Source organism: Pelodiscus sinensis, chromosome 4 (assembly GCF_049634645.1).
Source record: "Pelodiscus sinensis isolate JC-2024 chromosome 4, ASM4963464v1, whole genome shotgun sequence".
NCBI classification, from domain to species: domain Eukaryota; kingdom Metazoa; phylum Chordata; order Testudines; family Trionychidae; genus Pelodiscus; species Pelodiscus sinensis.
Window position 1 is genome coordinate 113,558,412 of NC_134714.1, and position 23,100 is coordinate 113,581,511.

The following is a 23,100-nucleotide window of genomic DNA, read 5'->3' on the forward strand; positions in this document are numbered from 1 at the left end:
TTGTTTATAGCAGGGGTATTCATTTTAATCACACTTTTCTCCCATATCAGTTCAGTAGCAGGGAGCGGCAGCATCAGAGATCTGATTTTCTTTTTTCCCCTAATAGTATTTTGGCATTGGTCTCCTTTGGATCTCTGAAAAGCTAGATGGATATTTATGCCTCTAAATGTGAAACCATTTAATGCTAACCAGAATGGACAGCAGTGTAGGAAGCTAAGGCCAGCCAACAGGCATAATTAGTAGTTTTGAAACAATAATTTCAGAACTCAGGAAGCATGAAGACAAATTCTTTATTGATTCAGCCCCTGAAATGTTTGGTTCTGTCTGTACCATGCAGAGAATGTTATCAGCTCCAAGGTTACAATCCCTGTTTTTGACAATTTATACTGTGGGGGAGGCAATAGTAGTAAGTTGGTCACTGGACCATATCAGATCTATTTCACATCTCTTCCCATCCCTTTTGTTCTAGGCCTCACCCCATCCCACAGTGTGATAAAATCTGGAGTTTTTAAATAAGGGTTATTAGAGATTTATTTAGAGAGTCTTATGGGATTCAGGGAGCCTGGGGTCACATTCCTAGCTCTGCCACTGTTGTCCTAGATGAGGGTAAATTATTTAATCTCTTTGCCTTGGCTCCCCGGCTTTAAAATAGCAGTTAACTTTTCCTTTGCCTCTCATCTGTTTAGACTGTGAGATCTTCACTGGAAGGATAAGTTGCAAAGGGGTAGCTGTGTTATCTGTATCTGCAAAAACAAGGGGGAGTCCTGTGGCACCTTAAATACTAACAGATTTATTTGGGCATAAGCTTTTGTGAGTAAAAACCACTTCATCAGATGCATAAGGGTCTTTTTGTTTTTACTGGAAGGACAGTCTTTTATTGGGGTGTAGTCTCTAAATGTATTTAGGAATCTAACCTCACATCACTGGCCCTATGTGGTTGGGCCTGTAGCCTCTATTACAATGTCAATAATAAGGCTCTGTTTAATGTTGATAAAACTGTTTTAGCTTCTCAGATGACAAATGCTTTGTTCCGAAATTCTAAACTTCTCTGTCTAAAGCTAAGCGCCAAAATCAGCTGAGCAGGCTGACTCCTGATCCTCTTCTTCCTCCTCCACAAAACTAGCCTGCTCCCTATAGATCTTAGCACCATTTAAAAGGGGAGCAGGGGATGGGATTAACACCCCATGAGTGTTTCTATGCAGAGCTTCCCCCTTGAACCTGCCTCATTTCCACTGGTTTTGCAGGTGATCTCTGAGCCTCCATTTCTGCTGCAGTTATTGGTCTCCACCTGTCGAGCCAGTTTTTCCTTCTGCTTTGCTCTAAGGTTTAAGTCATAAGGGAACATTGTGATCCTCATCCTGCATGAGATAAGTCATAAAATCTCACCCAGTGAGTGCTGCTTCAAGGCAGCATCATGCACCCCAGGAACATCACTTTTCTAGATGCTAGAGCTACCCAAAGGCTCTTGCATGGAGTCTCTTCATTTCCTGTTGCAGGCATGATGGCCTCTCTCCTGCCTGCTGGGCTTCCAGCCCTGTTGGAGACCTTAAGCTCCCTTCTCCCCGTAGGATCTTTCTCTAGCATGGAGCTATCTCAGGCTACAAGATCCAGTGGCTTTTGTCCTCAAAACCAGTAAAGTTGTCACCCTCATGTCAGATCAGTTGCAGGCTTGGCCAGGGAAAAACATTCCCATCAGCCAGTCCCATTTTTGGTGGGGAGGGGTGAGAAAGTGAAGGGAGGAGTGGGACTGAGAGAAGATGCAGGCTTTTTGCCCTCTGTGGCCAAGCACAATCTATTCATTTGTGTAAGAACAGAGCTAGCCTTGAGCTGGAGAGTCAAAGAAATAGAGACAAAGTCATTTTTCATAAGGATCTTTTATTGCCTAAAAGTCAGGAAGAAAAGACCCTTTTGGTTATTCTAATCTTTGTTGGATTTGAATCAGAGTCTTAAATGGGCCAGCTGTCAAGCACCCATAGCACATGCTTGGGGAAAATCTAGAATATCCCGTTTTATGAAATCAAAAAACCATTCTAGCCACTTAAACCCACAGCATTCTGTGCTTGTTCTATTGCACTCACCTACATCTTTGTATTAAGAACATCATTAAAAAACTTCTCATCTGTCTGGTCAACCTGTTCCAGAAGCATCCAGTAAACAGCCACAATTCTCCTCTGCAAGCCCTTAGCAGGCCAGGGAATTTATGCAAGGACAGACTGCAATATTTATTACATTGCTTTCAATTCCCCTTATGCTTTATTTTTGTACACTCGGAGGCTTTTCCTGCTGACTTATGGCTTTTGTTACTTTTACCTCAATCTGCTAAGAATATTGCTGATTGTTCCTTTGTGGGTAACTGATAAAGGGGAACATGGAGTTAGATTTACTGTAAAGTCTAGGACTCTCCAAATGCGGCTCTCAGCTGTTCCCATAGGAACAGTACAGAGAGAAAAGAAAACAAAGCAGAAGTTTCAGGTTTCAATTCTTAATTTTTATTTTTTATTCATGCCTTTCACCAATCAGTTTCCATAGCGACAGGGAGCTGTGACTCCATTGTAAATGTCCAATAGAGCCCAGCTCCAGTGTTATCCATTCAGTAGCATATGCAAGTTCAGAACTGTGGGGCACATGGGCAATGCTAGCACTAGGAAATGGTGGAGGGAAAGCCATTTTCAAACAAGCTGAACACGAATAGTGCGGGGCCAGAGTGCACTAAGCCACAAGAACACACGACAGCTAATTCCAAAAGCAGAGTTGCTTTCTGGATCATGTTTCAGCTCGCTATGTTCAAGTTCATTTGGGTGGGAGTGGAGGGGAGGGAAGGTGTGTTAAAAAAATCTGCTTGCCAACATGGCTCGTTTTTCTTAGTCCAGGCACAGCTAAAAGAAGTGGTTTACCCAGGGTTACACAGCAAGTAAGCAGCAATGCTGGGAGTAAAATCTACATCTCTGACACCTGATCCAGTGCCTTTTCCCCCAGGACATGTTGCCTTCTGTCTTCATCCATTCCAAAGCTGTGTAGGCCTTACTAGTTGGGAGCACCTCAAAAAGTGAATTAGTTTGGTCAGGTCTCCAAAAGGTCTGATGCTCACCTGAACTTCTTGAGTCTATACAATGAGGCTGGAAATCCCACAAGAACAAGCTCCCATGAGACTTCGGGCACCTCAAGTTTCAGAGGCAAGGAAAGGTTTGGTTTCAATTCAGTTCCAAAGGGGTGAAGATTTGAAGGTGAAGGAACATGTTCACTTTCCTGAACTGGTTCACAAATCCCTAATTTCTTCATTATCCACCAGCCTGCAGTTCAGTGACATGCCACGTAACAGGCCTGTCAACAGGGTGTGGGCAAAGGGGGCAATTGACTCTGGGCCTGGCAATTGAAAAGGACCCAGAATTCCTGGAGGCTGCTGCAGCCCAGGCCTTTCAAATACCCACTGGAGTGCCAGGCAGCATGCTCCAGGGGGAGCTGCAGGGATGGCAGGGGGAGGCTAGACCACAACCCTGCCCCTTTCGCCCTAGGTCTCACTCCTTCCAGGAATACGAAGCCGCCCCCACCGCCTTGTCCAGGGGCCTGACAATTCTGTTGGCCCCCCTGCCAAGCAAAACACTACTCACAGCAATCCATCATGCCAACTCTAAAGAAACTACAGGAATATGCTAGGTTCCATGTTGCTGGGAGCTTTTAATTAACGTACTTAAAAATGCAGTATAAAAAAAGGTAGAGAAGAAGTAGGCTTATTGGATACACAAACACACACACATCCTTTTGTGAACTGTTTCTAAAGTCCTAGCTGTTTTGACTGTCCTTCAGGAATAATTTAATTCCCCATTATTGCCCTTTTATTCTCCTCTCTCCTTTACCAGCTATTAATAATTATTTGCATTTATCTTTCATTTTACTCTTTATTTTTGCTAATAATTCTTCTTACAGTGTCCACTGAAGTCAGTGGGAGTTTCTCAGGCCCATAGTGCCATTAGGTGTACCCAGTACTTTACAAAATGGAGGGTCAGACAAAGAAGGTCTAAGGGGCCTGTCTAAGTAGAGTTGCCAGGTGTCCGGTTTTGAACCAGACAGTCCAGTATTTGAGCTTTCTGTTCAGGAAACAAATTGAGAAAATATAAATGAGAAAATATAAATGTCCGGTATTTTCTAAATAAGATGTAATGTAGATTGTGATGTAATGTCAAGTGTGTCTAGTATTTTTCTTTTTGAAACCATCTGGCAACCCTATGTCTAAGGGATTTACAGATTAGAAGGACAAATGGGTACCATTTAGTACACTACAGTATCAAAATGAACAAGCACCATGTAAATAAACACAGCATTGTTTGCTCACAGCAGCATGGAACTCGTGGATTGTTCAGGAGCTTCTTAGTGGAGGTGAGGGTAGAAAGATACGTTGATTAGAAAGAAATTCCAGGGGCACAGTATGACATGGAAAGTAATATGAAGCAGTAAGTAAATTAAAAGAAGAGCAATCTAAAATAGGGTTGTTAAAAAAAAATCCATGAAAACTGGAAGGGATTTTGCTTTGTTTTTAAAGCAAATTTGGTTTTGGGCTTTCTGCACAGAATTTTGACGTTTTGGTCAAAAACCCGACACCCACTTTTGGAGGTGGGGGTTGATCAAAAGTTGACATCTCCATTAAAATTTTGCAGGGAGAGGGGAGAGAGACATATTCATTTTCTATCCAGGGCTAATCAGCAGTCAGGTTTGAGCAAGAGGGGCAAGGAATGTAGAATCACAGAAACAGAGCTGGAAGGGATTTGAAGAGGGATGGACTAAGCTGTAGAAAAGGACATAAATTAATTTGTCTACCATTTATCCTAGATAGGTTACATAGCTTAACAAGACACTGTGCAACAGAACCTTTAGAAATCGTCCGTTATTGGAACTATATTGTTCACTGGTCTGAGGTGTGGAATTAAGGCCTGGTGTACACTACAGCGGAAGGTTGAAGTAAGATACGCAACTCCAGCTACGGAAATTGTATAGCTGGAGTTGATGTATCTTAAATTGCATTTTCATGCTGTCCACACAGCGAGAGGCCAACAGGAGCTAATGCTCCTGTCAGCTTCCCTTACCCCTCATGAGGAGCAGGAATACCAGTGCCAATGGGGGCACCCTTTGAGTTCGATTTAATGGGAAGTGTTGATCTTCCACGTACTGTAGATGTGCCTTAGAAGTACTTTGAAACTGAACAGAAGTTTGAATTTACACAGGAAAGGAGAGGGAATTCCAGAAGATGATTGAAGAACCAGGAAAAGAAAGTATTTTGCTGGAGCTGTACTGAATGGGCTGAAATGTGGAGAGGTAAGAGATGGTGATGCCGGAAAGGAGGAGGTTACAGCAATAAATGTGGGCGATAACTAGAGCATAGACAAGTGGAATTGTGAGGAAGGAGCATGTACTGGAGATGTTGTAGAGCAGGGGTGGGGAACTTTTTTTGGGTTGGGGGCCGCTGACCCACAAAGAAATCAGGTGGGGGGCCACAAACAAGTGAGAAGAAAAAAACCCCAAACCCTCATTGATGTGGCCTCCAACTGAAGAGAAAGACACTCCCCACATTCCCTTCATACACCAGAGTCCATGTGGGCCCATCCTAGTAGATTTTTGTGTGCTCTAGCCCCTCAGTGGGGCAGCGAGGCAGCTGGAATGCCAGCACGGGCTACCTAATTCTGGGGGAAGGGCCATGAGCCTTGGGAGCGAATCCAGGCAAGCTGGGGGCAGCATTTGTCCCCTGGGCCTGAAGTTCTGAGGTTCCCCACCCCTGTTGTAAAGAAAGTGATAACAAGTATGGCAAGAGCCAGAAACCAAAGAGAAAAGGAAAGAACCAAGACTGAGAGCTTGGGGGAAGTTGAAAGTTGATGTTTCAGTAGTGACAGAGCAGGATAGGAGCAGGACTTGGGAAGAAAAAGAGAAAGTCAGTTTTAGGACACAGCCACACCTACACTGAGTGCTGGGCACTTTGAAGTCCCCTTCATAATCTAATATGGGAAGAAAATCTAGCATAAAGGGATCATCTAGTGACAGAGCCAGTGGAACAGCTTACAGGCCAATCCCCTGTGGGCTGCCAGTGCAGGGGATGCAACTGGGGAAAGAAACATACATGGTGTATGTCTGCACCCTGGCAAACCTTGGCTGTCAAAATGCCACTGGGGCCATTGGCAGATAATATAAATTACAGCAGCTTTGGGTTACTCTGATTTATAGTGGGGGGTTGTCTGGTGCACAGTTCACCCAGGATTAAGGAGCGTAAAGATGCTTAGAGGCCTAAAGCAGTTGCCACCCACTCCTGAGTCGCTTTCTTCACAGCCAAAAGATGTGGGCCAGAGAATTAGGTCTGAGGCGGCAGCAGAACACTCAGGAAGAGATTTTGAGGTGGGGGAGGAGGGGGAGAGACACACACATGGAGCTTTTCACCAGTATAGCTACAACATCAGAATCCCGTAGCGTGGATGCAGCACAAGGGCATATCTACACTAGGAAATTGTAACTATTTTGAAATAATAACTCCCGAAATAATTATTTCGAAATAGCATGTCTACCCTACAAGGAAGCCTCAAAATTAGTCCGAAGCAGACTCTCTTAATGTGCACATGGGCCCCAGGAAGCACTGGAGAGTAATTACTTTGAATGACTCTGGGGAGTAGTTATTTCGAAAGAGCAGCAGTGAAGTGCCCACACTACCCCTATTTCGAAATACGAGGCGTAACGGTAGTTTGGAATAGGAAACCTAGTCCGAACTACCTAGTCCGTGCCGCGTGTAGCCGCGCGGCACGGAGTCCGCACTAGCGGACATTTAAAAATGGCGGCGCCCGGCTTTATGCAAATAAAGCCTGGGAAATTCAAATCCCGAGCTTCATTTGCAACTCCGGTTGCCTACATTACCACCCAAGTTCGAACTAGGGTGGTAGTGTAGACATACCCTTAGGTACCATGTAGAGGTCTGAAACCTCTCTGGGAACAGAGTTCTGCTACTCTCCTTCTAGAGCAGGGATTTAGGCTGTAGTTTCTCCTGCAAGTCACTGATCACCCCAGCAAGTCTGGTTTTAGTTCTGCACCTGTTGTCCTGCTCTCACAGGGTACGTCTACACTGCACGGCTATTTCAAAATATTTTTCAAAATAATGGGCGCACTATTTCACCATCCCAGTAAACCTCATTGCACGAGGGATAAGGGATGGCTTGAAATAGTGTGTTATTTTGAAATCTGGCACTGTGTAGACCCGCCAAATTTCAAAATAAGCTATTTCAAAATAGTTTAGAAATAAGATACACAATTTGCTTAGCGCAAATTGCATATCTTATTTTGAATTTAGGGTGCTGTGTAGACACACCCACAATGACAGGGTTAACTGCTTCATAAAGGCTGGCTGGTCACCAATGTATTGTTAATCCAGACCAAGTCATTACGGAGAAAACACATTTTGAAAACAAAGAGCATACATGCAAAGCTAGTTTGCCTTGTGTCATTCTTCACATGAGGATCCTGACACATTTCAATATACAGTACTTCAGGACTTCTTGCAATGCCTATCACTTGGGTCTATTGTCTTATGTCAGTTCTTGGAGGGTGTGTGAACCTGCACCTAACATCTCTCCTTACACCATGGTAGTCACATCATACAGTTTTCAATTCTTTGAAGGCATCTCTTGACCCAGGTGGATCAAAGAAGTATTGGAAACTTCCTCCTTCTTCAAATTTGTTACAAGCCTAAGAATGTGCTTTAATCACCCCCTTCCCTATCTGTATGGGAAAGATAGGGAAGCTATCTTTCCCATAAAGCAACAAACAATCTCCAACAAATATCCATACAACATATATAAGGTTGATGGAATAGTTGATGGTTAGTCTGCCTGACAGAGAAGATGCATGGGCCATTCTCTGAACACTTGTAAATAAATATATTTGTAAAAATACAGGATCAATTTGCAAATTGATTGTGGGGAAAAAAAGGGCTAAATTCATCACATAATGTATTTAAAATGAACAGTTCAACCAATGTTAGCTATCATTGTTAAACTAACAACTTAAGGAAACTTTCCATGCTAATTAAGGCAGGCTGGAAATGTGTTTTTTCTCTGTCTGTGAAAAATTGAAACTGAAAAATTTGGGACAAAAACCAAAAAAGGTCAATCTAACCCAAATTGATGAAAATGGACATTTAAAAAAAATACCATCAAGAAATAGCTTGACAGATTTTTTTTGAACAGCTGAAATACCAACATTTCTGCCAGAGCAATTCTGCATAAAAATGCAAGATAATACTAATTGAAAAGTGAGGTTTAGCACAAGCCTAAGCTAGTTGCATTGCATCAGACTTAGTTGTGTGTATAGGAAAGGGTCCTGGAAATCCAAGCCTGAGAGGAAAACTTCTGCACCACTGCAAATGATGTTACTGCAAGGAAAGATTCTGGTTCCAGAATCTGATTATTTCCTTCTGTGCAGGGTTCTCAACTGTTATATTGGAACCTATAGAAACAAGTGAATGGGGGTTTAAAGATCGCTCCCAATACTACTACCCCCATGTCCCTAGAATGACCCCAAGGAATTGTTAATATTCCATTAGTAAGCGGGTAGTGAGAATGTGTGTGCAATAAAAGACTCAAAAAATCAATGGAACTCAAACTGGTATAAATTCTGTGTATTGCTTGTTGCTACTGGTGTAGTTTTTCTATGGGAAATCCAATATATTGATTGGATTTTTTTTTGGTAGAATAGATTCTGTGAACTCATTAGCAGTTTGGTTTGACCTCACAGTGACCTGCCCTCCAACATCAAAATTTTCAAAAGTAGCTGATAATTTTGGATGCTGTAATTTTTGGATGCCTAGTTGAAAAGATCATAAAAGAAGTCCTGGTCTTTGATTTTAAGCCCATCAGCAAATTGTCCCTTTAGTACTATGCCCTTCTGCAGGAGTTGTAGGCCTTTAGCAAAAAGCAAAGCTAGCTCACTTGTGGTTTGCCTATCAATCCTCTTGTGATGGGTTCCTCTTGGGGTACCACTTGAAAGTGGGGTACCACTGAGCCCCCAGCCTGGGCTCCTTTTACAAAGTACTGTTGTGGCAGGCTCTCAAGCCGCTTCCAGGAGACATTCAGGCAATGTCACAGATCAGTTCTGTGAAGACTCAGATAAAGAGCTGAGTTACTGAAGTCACCCTCCCATTTGAGCAGTCACCTCGCCTTTGAAGGGTACCCAAAATTATATCATTTTGTACTGCACAGAGACCTGTACAGTGTAAGCTCATAAAATGCATCCCTTTCCTCAAAGTGAAGAGGAATATACACCAGCTTTCTGCCCCAAGTTATGAAAGTAGATAAGGAAATGCTACATACGGCTTCTCATAACACAAGAGCTAGGGGGTCACCAAATGAAATTAATAGTCAGCAGGTTTAAAACAAATAAAAGGAAGCATTTCTTCATACTATACACAGTCAACCTGTGGAACTCTTTGCCAGAGGATGTTGTGAAAGCCAAGACTATCTAGTTTTTATATTCTGCTATAAATTCATTAGCTAGGATGGGTCGGAATGGTGTTCCTAGTCTCTGTTTACCAGAAGCTGGGAATGGGTGACAGGATTAGGTTAGACATTAGGAAAAAGTTCCTAACTGTCAGGGTGGTTAAACACTGGAATAAATTGCCTAGGGAGGTTGTGGAATCTCCATGTGTGGAGATATTTAAGAGTAGGTTAGATAAATGTCTATCAGGGATGGCCTAGACAGTACTGGGTCCTGCCATGAGGGCAGGGGACTGGACTCGATTACCTCTCGGGGTCCCTTCCAGTCCTAGTGTTCTATGATTCTATGACAGGGAATGGATCACTTGATGGTTTCCTGTTCTATTCATTCCCTCTGGGGTACCTGATTGCTGTCAAAAGACAGGATACTGGGCTAGATGGACCTTTGGTCTGACCCAATATGGCCCTTCTTATGAAGAAACAGCAATGATTCTAAATATGAACCTATATTATCATGGAGTAACGCTGAAGTGATAAGTTACTGAACATATAATAAATAAGGAGGGTAACTAAGGTCCTGATCTTGCAATTACCGTGGTCATAGAAGGATCAGGGTCAGGGTGGACAATAATTTTTAAAAGGGGGCCACTTCATACATTTCTCAAGTGTCCCTGGGCTGCCCTGGAAGGGAAGGGGCCTTGAGCGGAAGAACTGGGGCCAGGAGACTTCTCATTCTTCCCCACCCCCACAGCGCCTGATTGGCCTGGTGGTGGGGAAGCGCATGAAGTCTCTTGTCCCCTGCCTCTGCCCTGCCAGGGGTGCACAGCAGCTAGAGAGAAATGCCGGCTGTTTTAAAACAGCCAGCGTTTCTCTCTAGCTGCCGCGTGCCCCGGGCAGGGTGGCGGAGACTTCACACGCTCTCCTGGCCCCCTGTCTCGATTGGCTGGGGGCAGAGGAGTGGCAGGGTGGCTGGGGGCAGAGGAGTGGATCCACCCGCTTGGCAGGCCAGATCTGGACCATGAAGGCCCCTTTGCCCACCCCTGGTCAGAGTCCAAATGTATAGTTACTTCACACAATCACAGACAATGTGAATGGGATCAAGAGTAGACATCATGGGAGTTCTGCTGAAGTGAGGTGAGGTAGTTTCCAGATTTCTCTGGGCATTGGAAAAAGAGAACTTGGTACAAGAAGGAATAGTCTATTGTTGTCCTCTAAAAGAGATCTCTATGGCTAGTAAAAACAAAACACAAGCATATTGGTTGGTACAGAAACTGAAGAGAGTGTCATTTGGCCTCAGAATGAGACTGATACAATGGAAAATAAGCATTTTCTATAATGTTACCTTGAATAAATCTCTCAGGCCCGAGGACAGCCTGGATTTTTGTAACAAAGTGCTCTAAATAAGTGAAGAGAGACATCAGGAAGGAGCACATGAAGGAATGCTTGACAAATATGATTCTTTAAAGCAAGGGTGGCAATAAAACAGTGGCAGTTTGCCAGCGTTAGCCGTTGATGGACAACAGCTGCTATATTTACCTGCGCCTCCGAAGGTACTGGCAATTGTAGCTCCCGTTGGCCATAAATCACCATTTTTGGTCAATGGGAGCTGTGGGAAACAGCATGGACCAAGGCACTGTTTTCTGCAACTCCCATTGGCCAGGAACAGCGATCCATGGCCAGTGAGAGCTGCAATCACCCGTATCTGCTGTCGAGGCGCAGGTAAATATAGCGGTGGCAGCCCATGAGAGGCTAACTCTGGCAGATCGGATCCAGCCTGCAGGGTGGTATTTGCCCACCCCTGCTTTAAAGCATTTTCAGTACTTAGTTGATCACACACCTGTTTTTGTTCTCCTCAATGGCTTTGTTCCCAGGCACTTTAGTACTTATAGATTTGAGAGTCTGAAACAAAATGTACATACCGTGACTATATTACCAGGAAACATAACTTGTTTTAATTGATCTTGGGCTGTACACTAGGAAAGTTGTGTGGGACTTCCATGTTCTCAGAGGCACCTGGAAATCAGAGGCCTGCTACCACAGCTTTAACCTGTACTTATGGGCAGTAGACATCACTGGATAAGAAGAATTTAGATTGCTAGATTTTTATTCATCAGAATGTACAATTTCAGTTACATAAATATTTCTAGCCCTTCATTTGACTAAGAAAGCCATTGTGACGTAAATGGTTACATAATCTCTTTGGGGCGGGTATCAGCCTTTTGTTCTAGGTTTGTGCAGCACCTAGTACAGTACAAGGGATCCTGGTCCCTGAGTGCAGCTCGGAGTGCTGTGGCAAAACGAATTACATACCACCATCTGACATGCACCATCAATGGCCTTCTCCACTGAAGTACTTTAATTGACTTCATAGTGCTTTGCATCAGGCCCTGAGTGCATGCAGCTGGGAACCTCCCCTGTGACTATTTAGCCTACAGATCTCAGGTCGGTGCTACCTGGATTCACGGACAGGCATTGCCCTCCCCCCACAGGAATCCATCAATGGGGAAAATATGTGGAAGGGAAAATGCTTCATCATCAGTTTCAAAACCCAAATTCTTATTTAAGAGGCGTTTTTTTTCTAAACCACAGACATTATTCACCAAAGCCATTTCCATACTCGTATACTTACAACGATCCCAAAAGTTCCCTTTTGCAAACCCTGACCCAGTGAGCCTATGATCACATGACTATTATTGAACTCTGTTCATGCTCGCTGTAAGTTCATGTGGTTTTAAAGAAAAAAAATCAAAACTGCAACACATTGCAATTAAAAAAACCCTAAAGCTGTACTCTAAACACAATCTTCAGAGGGGTAGCTGAGTCTACATGTTTTGTTAGTCTTTAAGGGTGCTACTAGTCTATTTGTTGTTTTTAAAGTTTTTTCTAAACAAAATGTTTGTTTTCGTGTGGCTCATCACAATCTCTCCCACATCAGCCAGAAAAGTAACCCCAGAGGGAGGACTCCAGTTACTGCAACAACAACAACAAAAAAGCTACTCGCACATTCCAAGACCAAGTTTATCATCATCTCATCAGGTCATTGCATCCTGTATTTCTTTCTTTTCCTTTACATGCCAGACAAAGTGGCTCCAATGCTTTCCCAAATGGAGGGTGCTTGGGTGAGGATCTGTTCTGTGTTTTCAATATGATAATGAGGGATAATTAGTCTTATGTTTGAAATCCTGATTTCCAATGTTGTACCCAACTAAGCAGGAATACTCATTTTACATTATTACTTATTTTGATACCTTAGAAATAGACATTAAAGTGTTGGGAATAATGTATAAGATGTCATGAAACTGAAGCCTTATTAATAATGTTGGGATACAGTATAGTTTCATCTTATATTTAGATTATAAGATGATTGGGACTTCTAGATATCAACCCATAATAAATTAAGAAATAATAATAATATGAATAATTCATTTTTCAGGAAATAATCATAAAGTATGCCGAATCATGAAATTAAACCAGATCATATAGTACTTACGCTAAATGAGATTAATTTTCAGAGCTCCTCCTTGAAACTGGGTAGCCAAGGCATTTCCTCAGTGTTCCCCATCACTTGTAATAAGCTTTTTTGAGCTAGTTACTAAAATAACCCCATATTACGGTTTATACTATTACAAAGAACTCCATTGAGTATCTGCATGAATGGAGCGGATCAGTCTTTAGCCACAGTTAATATTCAACAATCCAGACGAAGATAAAATCTTCACAAGAAACTATTAAAATGTGTACAAATTATGCTGTGGCGTTTCAAAGGGGCAGCACCACACAGCTGATCCCAGTCTCCCCACCTATAATACTTCAGGGTATGTCTACACTACAGCACTAATTCGAACTAACAATTTGAATTAGTTAATTCGAACTAAGCTAATTCGAATTAGTGCATCTAGACCTAAAAACTAGTTCGAATTAGCATTTTGCTAATTCGAACTAGCAGGTCCACATTGAGTGGACCCTGAAACAAGGTTAAGGATGGCCGGAAGCAGTGCCGGCAGGGCATCAGATTAGGACTTAGAGCGTGGAGCTGCTATCTCAGGCTAGCCAAGGGCTGTGCTTAAAGGGACCCGACCCCCACCCCGGACAGACAGTTCTCAGGGGTTCCCCGCTTGCAAAGCAGTCCTGGCTTGGAGTGCCCTGAGTGCCCACACTCGGCACATCACAGCACTCGGCCATCAGCCCCGCTGCACTTGCCGCAGGCTGCCATCCGGGGGGGTCAGTCGGGGGGCTGCAGGAGACTTCCACCCCGAGGAGCCCGCAGAGCCACGCCAGTCCTCCCCATTGGGGGCTCGTACCCCATTCCTCCCTCACCTCCTTCCACTTATCCCTCCCTAGCCCCCCTTTCCTGATGTACAAAATAAAGGACACGTGTGTTCAAAAATAGAAACTCTCTTTATTGAACAAAACTGGGGGAGACTGGGAAAAGGAGGTGGGAGAGGGGAAGAGAGAGGGTGGGAGAGGGGAGGCCTACTAAAATGATCAGGGGTTTGGAACAGGTCCCATATGAAGAGAGGCTAAAGAAACTGGGACTTCTCGGCTTTGAAAAGAGGAGACTGAGGGGGGATATGATAGAGGTCTATAAAAGCATGAGTGGGGTGGAGAGGGTGCATAAAGAAAAGTTCTTCATTAGTTCCCATAAAGAAGGACTAGAGGACACCAAATGAAATGAATGGGTAGCAGGCTTCAAACTAATAACAGAAAGTTCTTCTTCACAAAGCAAATAGTCAACCTGTGGAACTCCTTGCTGCAGAAGGCTGTGAAAGCTAGAACTATAAGGGTATGTCTACACTACAAAGTCTACACTACGTTAGTTCAAACTAACTTTCCTAGGCACTACACTAGCGCTCCGTTAGTTCGAACTTAATTCGAACTAACGGAGTGCTTAGTTCGAACTAGGTAAACCTCATTTTACGAGGATTAAGCCTAGTTCGAACTAGCTAGTTCGAATTAAGGGCTGTGTAGACCCTTAATTCGAACTAGTGGGAGGCTAATCCTTCCCAGGTTTCCCTGGTGGCCACTCTGGCCAACACCAGGGAAACTCTATTGCCCCCCTCCTGGCCCCGGAGCCCTTAAAGGGCCACGGGCTGGCTACACGGTTTGTGCCAGTTGCAAGGCTGCCAGCAACCGTGCCAGTACACCCTGCACCTGCCACAACATGAGCCAGCCTCCCGAGGACACCCAGCGATCCAGTGCTCCCCAGGACCAGCATGGCGGCTCCCAGGAGCCTACCCAGGGGGCGCAAAAGGCGGGCGCCCGCTTGGTCAAGTGTGGAGATCGTGGACCTCATCGAGGTTTGGGGGGAAGCCTCCAATGTCCACGATCTCTGCACTAGCCACAGGAACGCGGCCGTCTACGGACGCATGGCTGCCAGCCTGACCGCCAGGGGCCACCAGCGCAGCCGGGAGCAGGTGCGCTGCAAAATCAAAGACCTGCAGCAGTCCTACTCCCGGGCCTGCCAGCCAGGGGCCGACCCGGAGGCCTGCCCCCACTTCCATACCCTGGACCGCCTCCTGGGGGCTCATGCCATCCCTGCCCCCCGGGACGTGATAGAGCCCGGAGCAGAGGGCCCGCTCCAGGAGACGGAGGAGGAGGAGGAGGACACCGAGAGCCAGGAGCCTGCCACCAGCCTGCCCGGGACCCGGGACCCCCGAGGCACCCCACAGAGCCGCTCGCCTGTGTCGTCCGAGGCCGGGGAGGCATCCACCTGTGAGTACCATCGTGTTCTCCTTATGTGTACGGGGGGCTGGGGCGAGAGGGAGCCCCGGGACCGTGCGCCTGGGCCTTGCCCACCAAGGAGCAGCAGCTGGGGATCCTGCAGGGGCCCTGGCCTTGCAGAGGGGAGCTGGGTTTCACACACCTGGGCCCCTGGGGTAATTGACCACTGGTCTTGTTGCACCACAGCCTCAGCACCTTGGACTGCAGGGTGCACCACCCCGCCTGCAGCAGCTGCCTGTGCCCGGGCAAGCAGGAGAGCCAGGAATGAGGAGTACCACCAGAGGCAGCACCTCCGGTTCCTGGATCACCAGCTCCGCACCCAGGACCACTGGGTCCAGGAGGACCTGAGGCTGCGCCAGAGGAGTCTGGAGGCCCTGGAGGAGCAGGGCCGTGCCCTGCGAGGCCACCTCCAGAGCCTGCTCGACCGCTTCCCATTTCCTCCTCTTGCTGCTCCCCCTCCTGCTCCCACTCCTGCTTCCTCCACACCCCCCGTCCCTCCTGCCCCCCCCCACAACCATTTCCCACCGACGCCCCGGGACCCGCAGTGTGGCGAGACGGGAGAGGCAGCCGGACTCCCACCCCTGAGCTTTCCTTTCCCTTCCTTCCTTCCCTCCCCTTCCAGCTCCCTCGTCCCAGGTTTTCCCCTCCCCTCTCCCACCCTCATTCCTCCCTTCCCCCACCCCAGTGATGTGAAATAAACATATGTTTTTGTTTGAAAAACAGGTGTCTTTATTTTACAGTAGGTAGGGAGGGGAAAAGGGAAGAGGGGTAGGGTGGAAGAAGGCTCCAGTGGGGCATGCAAGGGAGAGGTCAGTCCTCCTCCTCAACCAGGAAGCTCTCCCGCAGGGCTTCCCGGATCTGGACGGCCCCCCGCTGGGCTTCCTGGATGGCGGCGGTGCGGGGCTGACCGTATTGTCCAGCCATGCGGTCAGCCTCAGCCATCCAGGCTGGAAGGAAAGCCTCCCCCTTTCGCTCACACAAATTGTGGAGCACACAACATGCTGCCACCACGGGAGGGATGTTGTGCTTGGCCAGGTCCAGATGGGTGAGGAGGCATCGAAAGCGGGCTTTCAGTCGCCCAAAGGCCCTCTCCACCATGATGCGGGCCCTGGTCAGCCTGGCATTGAAGGCCTGGCGGGAGGGATTGAGGTGCCCCGTGTAGGGCTTCATCAGCCACGGCTGCAGTGGGTAGGCGGCATCCCCCACCAGGCACACGGGCATGTCCACGTCCCCGACCCTGATGTGGTGGTCGGGGAAGAAGGTCCCGGCCTGCAGCCGCTGGCACACGGAGGAGTTGCGGTACACCCGGGCGTCGTGTGCTTTGCCAGACCAGCCCACATTAATGTCCATGAACTGGCCCCGGTGGTCACACACGGCCTGCAGGATCACGGAGAAGTACCCCTTGTGGTTGACGTAACGGGACGCCTGGTGTTCCGGGGCACGGATGGGGATGTGCGTCCCGTCGATGACCCCACCGCAGTTGGGGAAGCCGAGGGCGCCGAACCCCCGGATGACGGCGTCCGGGTCGGCGAGGTGGACCACCCTGCGGAGCAGCACCCGGTTGATGGCCTTGACCACCTGCGGAGAGAGACACAGCAAAGCGCCAATCAGTGGGGCGCCCAGGTGTCTGGGAGCGTTCGTGCCCTGGCAGTGCCCCGCGCCCCACTCCCGGTAGCAACCCCCCTGGCGGCGTGTAGTACGGCCGGGACAGACCGACCCCTCCGGTGCGGGGCGCTTTCGCCTCCTCCCACCCCCCCCTTTGTCCCTGGGGTGGCCCATCCCCTCCTCGCAGCCCCCCTCCTCCCCGGCTCGGTGGCCGACGAGTGCCATACCTGCATGAGCACCGCTCCGACGGTGGATCTCCCCACGCCGTACTGGTTCCCGACGGATCGGTAGCTGTCCAGCGTGGAGAGCTTCCAGAGGGCGATGGCCACCCGCTTCTGGAGGGGGATGGCGGGCCTCATGCGAGTGTCCCTTCTGCGCAGAGCAGGAGCGAGCCACTCGCAGAGCTCCAGGAAGGTGTCCCTCCTCATCCTGAAGTTCTGGGTCCACTGTCGGTCCTCCCAGCGCTCCAGGACGATGCGGTCCCACCAGTCGGTGCTGGTGTCCAGACGCCAGACGCGGCAGGGCACGCCGGTGCCGGGGCACCGCCGCGGCTCCTCCACGGGCTCCAGGGCGGCCAGATGGAGAGGCAGGGGGCTGATGTGCACCAGGTGGTGCCAGGCAGCCTCGAGTCATTGGTGGCAGGCTTGCAGCAGCAAGTCCAGAAAGTGCACCAGAAGGTGCAGGGCGAGCTGTGGCTCCATGTTGCCACCTGCGGCGGCGTCCCCGAAGGGAAGCACCGACACAGACGGGCACAGAGACCAACGCTTTGCTGTCCCTCGGCGAGGTTGGCAAGCAAGCAGGAAAAGCTGAGAACCGCCTGTCCGGGGGGGTCCCTTTAAGCTCGAGCCTCAGATAGCCTCAGACAGCAGCCACACAAAGCAACTACTGACCTGATGCCCTGCCAGAACCGGTTTCAGCTGCCCTTAAATGCCCCCCTGCGTCCAATCAGTGTGGATGCGCTAGTTCAAATTAGCAAAATGCTAATTCGAACTAGTTTTTAGTTCTAGATGCGCTAGTTCGAATTGGTTTAGTTCGAATTAACTAATTTGAACTAAGTTAGTTCGAACTAGCGCTGTAGTGTAGACATACCCTAACAGAGTTTAAAGAGAAGTTAGATAAATTCATGGAGGTTGGGTCCATGGAGTGGTATTAGCCAGGGGGTAGAAATGGTGTCCCTGGCCTCTGTTTGTGGAAGGCTGGAGATGGATGGCATGAGACAAATGGCTTGGTCATTGTCTTCGGTCCATCCCCTCCAGGGTCCCTAGGGTTGGCCGCTGTCGGCAGACAGGCTACTGGGCTAGATGGACCTTTGGTCTGACCCAGTATGGCCATTCTAAGCTCAGGGCTCAGGGTCGGGGGTCTCACTGGACCACCCTGATTTTCATGCAAACCTGCTCCTTGGTGGCCAGGTTGGCAGCTCTCCTGCCCTAGACGGCCACTTTCCTGTGCCTAGTGCGGAGGTCATGGATGAGGTCCACTTTCCCCGCACTAGACCAGGTGGGCGCCCGCCTCTTGCGGACCCGGGCAGGCTCCCGGGAGCTGCCAGCCTGGTCCCGGGAAGAGGCGGAGGGCTGGGTGGCAGCGGGTGGCTGGTTCATACCGTGCCAGGTACAGGGTCTGCTGGCTGGGTGCTGGCAGGCTTGCACCTGGCATGGGCACCGTAGCCAGACCGTGCCCCTTTAAGGGCTCCGGGGCCGGGAGGGGGGCAGACGAGTTTCCCTGGTGGTGCCCAGAGTGGCCACCAGGGAAAGCTGGGGAGAGTTAGCCTCCCACTAGTTCAAATTAAATGGCTACACAGCCCTTAATTCGAACTACTTAATTCGAACTAGGCGTTAGTCCTCGTAGAATGAGGTTTACCTAGTTCGAATTAAGCGCTCCGCTAGTTCGAATTAAGTTCGAACTAGCGGTTTGCCTGTGTAGCGCCTTTCACAGTTAATTCGAACTAACGTCTGTTAGTTCGAATTAACTTTGAAGTGTAGACATACCCTCAGTGAGGTGAACTGAAGTTTTTTTTTTACAATGTAAATGTTTTGTAATTAAAAATAAATATAAAGTGAGCACTATACACTTTGTATTCTGTGTTGTAATTGAAATCAATATATTTCAAGATGTAGAAAACATCAAAAATATTTAAACAGATAGTATTCTTATTATTGTTTAACAGCACAATTAATCACGCAATTAATTTTAATTGCACGATTAATCGTGATTAAATTTTTTTAATTGCCTGACAGGGAGGATGGCATGGGAGGTGTCAACCTCTCCCCTCTTGCAGCTGGTCCAGCTGTGGAGAACAAAGAGGATGGCAATTGTCCCTGGAGACATTGTGCATGAAGCCTAGCCCTCATCTCTGAGCCAAGACCTAAAGTTCTCAGGTCAGACGAAGGCGATGTGCTTCAACCAAGGCCACCTGAGGCCTAGACAGTGGGTCCTTTCCTGCAGGGGCACAGATGTCCAAGGGGCGAGTCTCATTATCCCCATGTCCTGGGGACAAGCAGGCATGGGAAGATGCCAGCTAGAGCAGGAGCCTGAGAGTGAGAGGGGGGCTATGGGGCAGCGGAGCTTCCCTCTGTGCCGTGAACATGCCGGGTCTGGCAGTGGTGGCATCCCACAGGGTGAGGACTCGTATCCCTGCCCGCTGGAGGAGAGGGGGGCAGGGTGTTGGGGGAAGGTGTGTGTGAGTGGCGGATGCTCCTCCACCTTGCTGCGCTGTCCCTGGGAGCGGATGCTGCCCTGAGAGCACAGGCATGCCCGTGTGCCACATGTGGCTCTCCTCAGAGTGTGTGTGTGTGTCCATGTCCCCAGCCTCCTTCTAGCGGTGGCTTGTGCTGGGACGGTGTCCCACCCCAGTGTCAGGAGTGAGGCAGGCCTCTCCAGACACCCTATGAGCCAGAGTACCTGGGTTTGCTGTAGCTGCCTCCTGGGGCTGTGTGCCCTGGACTGGCACTCCACATGCACCCACATGCTCAGGCTGCTGCGTGATCCCCAGGCCAAGGAGGCCAAGCGAGGAGCATGCAGCTGTCCCTCGCCACCACCGCCTGCACTCATGCATGTCTAGGGAAAATAATGGCACTCACCCAAGGGGCCTTCCCTGGCTTTGGATGATGCCCGGGGGACATCCTGGGAGGGGGGTACCAGCTGCAGGGAGAGCACAACATCCTGGCTAGCAGGCGTGGAGCTGGTGCTGGCCTCGTCCGGCTCCTCCTCCTCACTGGCTCTGTCCCCCAGGAGGATGATAACGGGCGCCTCCAGTCCAGAGTCCACAACGGGGGGGGGGGGGGGGGGGACTGACCTGCCCGAAGGATGCGGTGGAGCTGTGCATAATATGGGCAGCCCTGCGGTGCTGCCTTGGTGCAGGAGCGGCACTCTCTGGCCTTGGCATAGGCCTGCCTGAGTTCGTTTACTTTCATGCGCACCTGTTCCTGGGTGCGCCTGTGGCCCTTGGTGGCCAGGCTATTGGCCATCCAGCCATAGATGTCCACATTCCTGCATCTGGTGTGGAAATCCTGGAAATTTCCTTCACTCCCCTCAATGAAGTCCAGGATTTCCACACCAGACCAGGAAGGCACATGCCTCTTTTGGCCCCAAGCAGGATCCTGGAGCTGCTTGAGGCAGTGCTGGCAGCTGTGGGGGGCTCGGCTGGAGCGGTGGGCTTGGCCATGGCAGGAGGGAATGCTGGGTCTGGGTCCTGTGCAGGATCCTATTATCCTGCTATGTGGCACGATGCAAATAGGGCCTGCTTCGTGCCACTAGCTCTTTCCCTTCTTCCTACAGCTTCAAGGAATGCAGGGGAAGGGAAGCTATTGAGGTCTGATGAGTGTGGACAGAGCGGTGACATCTGTGGGTTTTCCTGGAGGCCCTTGATGTCAAAATAACTCCAGCTGCTCTGTCTGCACTCGCCCTATTCCAAAATAGCTATTTCAGAATAGGCATCATTCCTCATAGAATGAGAGTTACAGAATCTGGAATAAGACTCCTGTTATTTTGAAATAGCGGGCTTGCTGTGTAGACACTTGCATAGTTATTTTGGAATAATGTCTGTTATTCTGGAATAATGCTGCTGTGTAGACATGCCCTCTGTGCTCCCCTTTCCAGCATTTAGTACACAATGCAACAGTCCAGCCATTTTCCCAGTGGCAAGTGACAGGGACCAGAGAGGGTCCCAGCCCAAGCATTCTATAGAGGGCAGCCACCTGCTGCATCTCCGTCAACTTCTCAGAACATTTCCCTCGGCCACTTTCTCCCAGTTCCTTCTTCACTCTTACCTCAGGGCCTCAGCATGTCAGTCCTAACAGACAGACAGGGCCTTCCTGACACTCCCCCAAGACCCTGCCAGCAGTTGGTCTGCCCATGGTACTACCTTCTAAATACCTGCCTGGAATCCCCACTTCCCTCTTTGAGCTCCAGGCAGTGACTCCCCTCGCTCTGCTCCTGCAGCCCTTCTTATATGGGCCCGCTGGGCCTGGAATGGTTGTTCCTTAGCCTCTCCCCAGTGCAGCTTCTCTTGGGCTCTTTGAACCCCTTATGCCAATGTGGGGTGGACACCCATCATATAACCTAGTAAAAGATGTATGTTTCCCGGTTTATTTTAAACGAGTCAGAAGGAAACCTGTTTATATAAGAGAGAAAAACACTTATGACACATGGAAAATGCACTGGCTGTGATTCTACCCTTGAGCATGGAGAACAGCCTCTGACTTAATGGCTGTTTACCAGTATTTATCTGAAGGAATGCAACTGAAGATAGCAAAGGAGTCACTAATCTGGTCATTATCTCAGAAACACTGATGACAGCATCCTGAGCATACTAGTATGTATTATGTACAAAGTAAAAACAGGAGGAGTAATTATTTAATTGATGCTTATAGAGTTAATACTCCTGTTTATCATAATCTTGTTTATGTACCAATCCTTATTTTGCAGCTTTCAACCTTCATCTGGCTTCTGATATCCTCCATTGTCCTCACTCCGTCTTGCCCTAAAAATATTTCGCAGTTGCCCTTTGTTCTTCAAAATTCACTTAAAATAACCTATTCTTTAATATGTGTCTACTTTAGAGTGTAGCCTCTTCAGGGTATGTATCATTCCCCTTCTGAGCTATAGTTTGTCTAGTAGGGATGTAAAGACCTGGTTAACTGATTAAATGGAAGCAGGCAGGGGACGTGGCTGGACTGGAGCAGCCCCCCTGCCGTGAGTAGGGGCTGTACCAGCCAGGCCGGACCTGCTGTAGATAGGGACTGCTCTAGCTGGGCTAGAGCACCTCTGCTGGCTGTGACTGGAGGCTGCTTTGGCCAGGCTTGGGTGCCCCCTGACCACAGTGGGCCTTGCAGGACAGGAGCAGTTCCCTGCCCGAGGTGGGTGTGCAGCTGCTCCAGCCCACCAGTTAACCATGTTATTCAGTTGGTGATTTGACACATAACTATTATATATAATAGATGCATACAGGTGTGAGGATAATTATATATAATAGATGCATACAGGTGTGAGGATAGATAGATAGATAAACTATAGGCATTTTGGAGAGCAGGGTGCAAAAACTGGCAGGATCTGGATCCACTTTTTTGTTGCCCTGTAGCTACTAGATGTACCATATTCCAGAAGCCTTTGGCAAGGCAGTAGTAGGTGGGTGAGTCCTTTAAAATGTGCAATTTGGGAGTCTGAATCCAAAAAAACAGCAGGGTCCATTAGAATGCATATCTAGGATAAATGTTTTGCAGCACTATGGTTCTAAGATGTGCTGGATTCTAGATGTTTCTGGTGCATAAGTAGTAACTGGCTATTTTCTTTATTTGGGAGCTGGGTTGCGAAAATCAGCAGGATTTGATTTTTACTCACATCTGTTTACCAGTTTAGATGTTTATGCACATGTGTCTTTGTATACCGATGTGTGCGAGTAGGTGCCTAGTGTGGACATTAGGAAGACAAGGTTGTGCTCCTGAGAGCGGCTGGAAGGAAGGGGGGGCGAGAAGCTGCCAGCCCATTCCTCTCCTCTAATGAGCTGGGTCTATTCAGCTGCAGATCGTGAGCCTAGAAAGGAAGACAGAGGGAGGGGCGACTGAGGCAGAGCTGGCTAGAGTCCCACCCCCCAGCTCCTCTCCCTTCAGCCCATTGGCGCCGGCCTTTGTGATGTCATTGCGTTCTAAAAAAGAACCCAGAAAACAATCGGCATTGAGAAAAACAGATACATTTTCTGATCCTATTTAAAGGGAAAGCGCCAGGCAGTGGGATCCAGCGGCACAGCCCGGGTCACGGACTGCACTTCTGCTTGAAGCCTGCCTAGCAGACATGGTGTCACCGGTCACAGTGGTGAGTGCACACG

The 23,100-nt window shown here is 48.5% G+C and overlaps 2 protein-coding genes across 15 annotated transcripts in view; both read left to right on the forward strand.

Moving 5' to 3' along the window:
* Positions 1-23,100, forward strand: part of TMEM86A (transmembrane protein 86A) — a 116,921-nt gene that overhangs the window by 485 nt on the left and 93,336 nt on the right. For 10 of the 14 annotated variants that reach the window (XR_012903657.1, XR_012903656.1, XR_012903660.1 and 7 more), the window contains exons 2-4: positions 5,217-5,307; positions 12,391-12,574; positions 22,988-23,087. Coding sequence is in view for 4 of the 14 variants with exons in the window: in XM_006133445.4 (XP_006133507.3) it covers positions 5,298-5,307; positions 12,391-12,574; positions 22,988-23,087 (294 nt within the window). In the remaining 10 variants the exon portion in view is untranslated. Of the gene's footprint in view, positions 1-5,216; positions 5,308-12,390; positions 12,575-19,015; positions 19,157-22,987; positions 23,088-23,100 lie in introns of all 14 variants that reach the window. The other 4 variants (XM_075928123.1, XM_075928121.1, XM_075928122.1 and 1 more) reach the window with 3 other exon arrangements.
* LOC142829031 (uncharacterized) lies at positions 14,545-15,874 on the forward strand. The gene is made up of 2 exons (XM_075926097.1): positions 14,545-15,167; positions 15,363-15,874. Exons 1-2 carry the CDS (start codon positions 14,669-14,671, stop codon positions 15,872-15,874), a joined length of 1,011 nt encoding a protein of 336 aa, XP_075782212.1. The 5' UTR covers positions 14,545-14,668.